This window comes from Aplysia californica, unplaced genomic scaffold, assembly GCF_000002075.1.
Source record: "Aplysia californica isolate F4 #8 unplaced genomic scaffold, AplCal3.0 scaffold00199, whole genome shotgun sequence".
NCBI lineage: Eukaryota > Metazoa > Mollusca > Gastropoda > Aplysiida > Aplysiidae > Aplysia > Aplysia californica.
Genome location: NW_004797469.1, coordinates 148,496 through 150,929, shown reverse-complemented (window position 1 = coordinate 150,929; position 2,434 = coordinate 148,496). Strand labels below are relative to the sequence as shown.

At 47.0% G+C, this 2,434-nt stretch overlaps 1 protein-coding gene across 1 annotated transcript in view; it reads left to right on the top strand.

Annotated features, from left to right (window-relative positions):
• The window catches only part of LOC106011845 (nucleolar protein 6), a gene marked incomplete at its 3' end in the record, with an annotated part of 14,903 nt that extends 12,469 nt beyond the window's left edge, over positions 1-2,434 (top strand). The window contains 1 exon segment of the mRNA XM_013082901.2: positions 2,342-2,434. Within this exon segment, the coding sequence (XP_012938355.1) occupies positions 2,342-2,434 (93 nt within the window).

Sequence of the window (2,434 nt, the reverse complement as noted above, 5' to 3'; positions counted from 1 at the left end):
GTCTTCTAGCTGCACAAATCTTTCGTAGGTTTCGAGTGTAGCACTCTTTCTTCAGAGGTCCAGTGGCTCTATGTTGGTGTGGATTTCACACGCGCTAGTAGGCGTGGTCTTCATGGCATCAGAAACAAATCTGAGCGCTTGGTTGTGTACTCTGTCAAGCTGTGCCCGGGAGCTTTGACTGGCTATGGATTGTAGTGGTAGGGAGTAGTCAATCACAGATCTGACATACCCTATATAGAGTTGTCGGAGGGTTGCTGTGTCAGCTCCCCAGTCGAGTGATGAAAGGTGTTTCTGAAGGTTTAGTCTGGAGGTGGCTTTCTAAGTCAGCTCCCCTAAGTGCTCTTTGAGAGACATCTCTCAGTCCAGTTGTACACCAAGGTACTTGGGATAGTCCTCATGTCTGATGTTGGTTCCATTGATCTTCAGGTTTACCTGACCTGCTGTAACTTTGTTTTTGAGGCTGAAGAGTCCAAAAACAGTCTTGTCTGTGTTGATCTCCATCTTCCATAGCAGGCAGTAGGACGAGATAGTAGTCAGATCCGCGTTGATGGCTCGGTTCAGTGCTCTCATGTCACTTCCTTTGCTTGGTTCAGTGCTCTCATGTCACTTCCTTTGCTCCAGATGAGCAAGTCGTCAGCGTAGAGTGCTTTCTGGCAGGAGATGACATCTGGCAGGAGATGACATCTGGCAGGAGATGACATCTGGCAGGTCGTTCGTGAACAACAGGAAGAGGGTACAGCTGAGTGCTGACCCCTGTGGGAGGCCTTCCACAAGTGTCGTCTGTGAAGAAATCTTGCTGTCACATGACGTCTGGATAGTTCTGCAAGACAGAAAGTTTTTGATCCAGCTGTACATCCTTCCTGCTATCCCAAGCTTTTGCATTTTGTAGAACAGTCCCTGTCTCCACACACGGTCGTACGCCTGCCCCAGGTCGATGAAGACGGCCACGACATTGTCTTTATCTTGAAAGGCACCGCTGGTCTTCTGGGCAAATCTGATGAGGTGGTCCATAGTTCTTTTGCCTTTCCTGAATCCTGCAAAATCTGATGAGGTGGTCCATAGTTCTTTTGCCTTTCCTGAATCCTGCCTGTGATGTGCTGATATTGCCGGTGCTTCCCATCCACCAGTACAGTCTGTCGTTGACCATTCTCTCGACGACCTTACCCAAGCATGATGTGAAAGAGATTGGTCTGTAGCTTGAAGGCTGGCTTGCTGGTTTGTCCTTCTTCAGTATTTCTGTGATGTTTGCCTTCTTCCATTCTGTTGGGAGCTGTCCCTCATTCCAGGTCCTGTTGAAGGAGAAGTCCAGGAGTATGGAGAGGGAAGAGTCTGTCAGGTTGAGGATCATCCCATTGGTGATGTGGTCTGGTCCTGGGGCCTTTCTCTTTTTACACTTTTTGAGGGCTGCCTTCAATTCTGTCAGAGTAAACTCCTTCTCAAACACCTCCAGGTTTGCCTTGGGGGTCCGTTCTGCCCTTTTGGTTAGCTTCTTTCTTGTGTGGCTCAGTTTGTTGTTGGTTTCTTTCTTGTTGATGTATATGTATATGTGTGTATATATGTCGTGTGTGTGTTCCTGTATCGTCCTTGTCTCTCCTCCTTCTTTCCTATCAAACATCTATCGTCCTTGTCTCTCCTTTTTTTCTATCAAACATCTATCATCCTTGTCTCTCCTCCTTCTTTCCTATAAAACATCTATCGTCCTTATCTCTCCTTCTTTCCTATCAAACATCTATCGTCCTTATCTCTCCTCCTTCTTTCCTATCAAACATCTATCGTCCTTATCTCTCCTCCTTCTTTCCTATCAAACATCTATCGTCCTTATCTCTCCTCCTTCTTTCCTATCAAACATCTATCGTCCTTTTCTCTCCTCCTTCTTTCCTATCAAACATCTATCGCCCTTATCTCTCCTCCTTCTTTCCTATCAAACATCTATCGTCCTTTTCTCTCCTCCTTCTTTCCTATCAAACATCTATCGTCCTTATCTCTCCTCCTTCTTTCCTATCAAACATCTATCGTCCTTATCTCTCCTCCTTCTTTCCTATCCAACATCTATCGTCCTTATCTCTCCTCTTTCTTTCCTATCGAACATCTATCGTCCTTATCTCTCCTCTTTCTTTCCTATCGAACATCTATCGTCCTTATCTCTCCTCTTTCTTTCCTATCGAACATCTATCGTCCTTATCTCTCCTCCTTCTTTCCTCTGTTTGTTCCTCTCTTGTAACCCCTCTAACCTCCGGCACTGTGTCACTCTCTTGTAACTCCTCTAACCTCCGGCACTGTGTCACTCTCTTATGACCTCTCCCCCTACCAGACTAGCGTGAACGTCGGTGTGTGTCCACAGGGCTGGGGTTCGTTCCCCGAGGATCTGCTGTGTAGTGTGGTGGCGCTACTGGTGGGCCGCGGCCAACTGAACACGTCCATGACGGGGTACCAG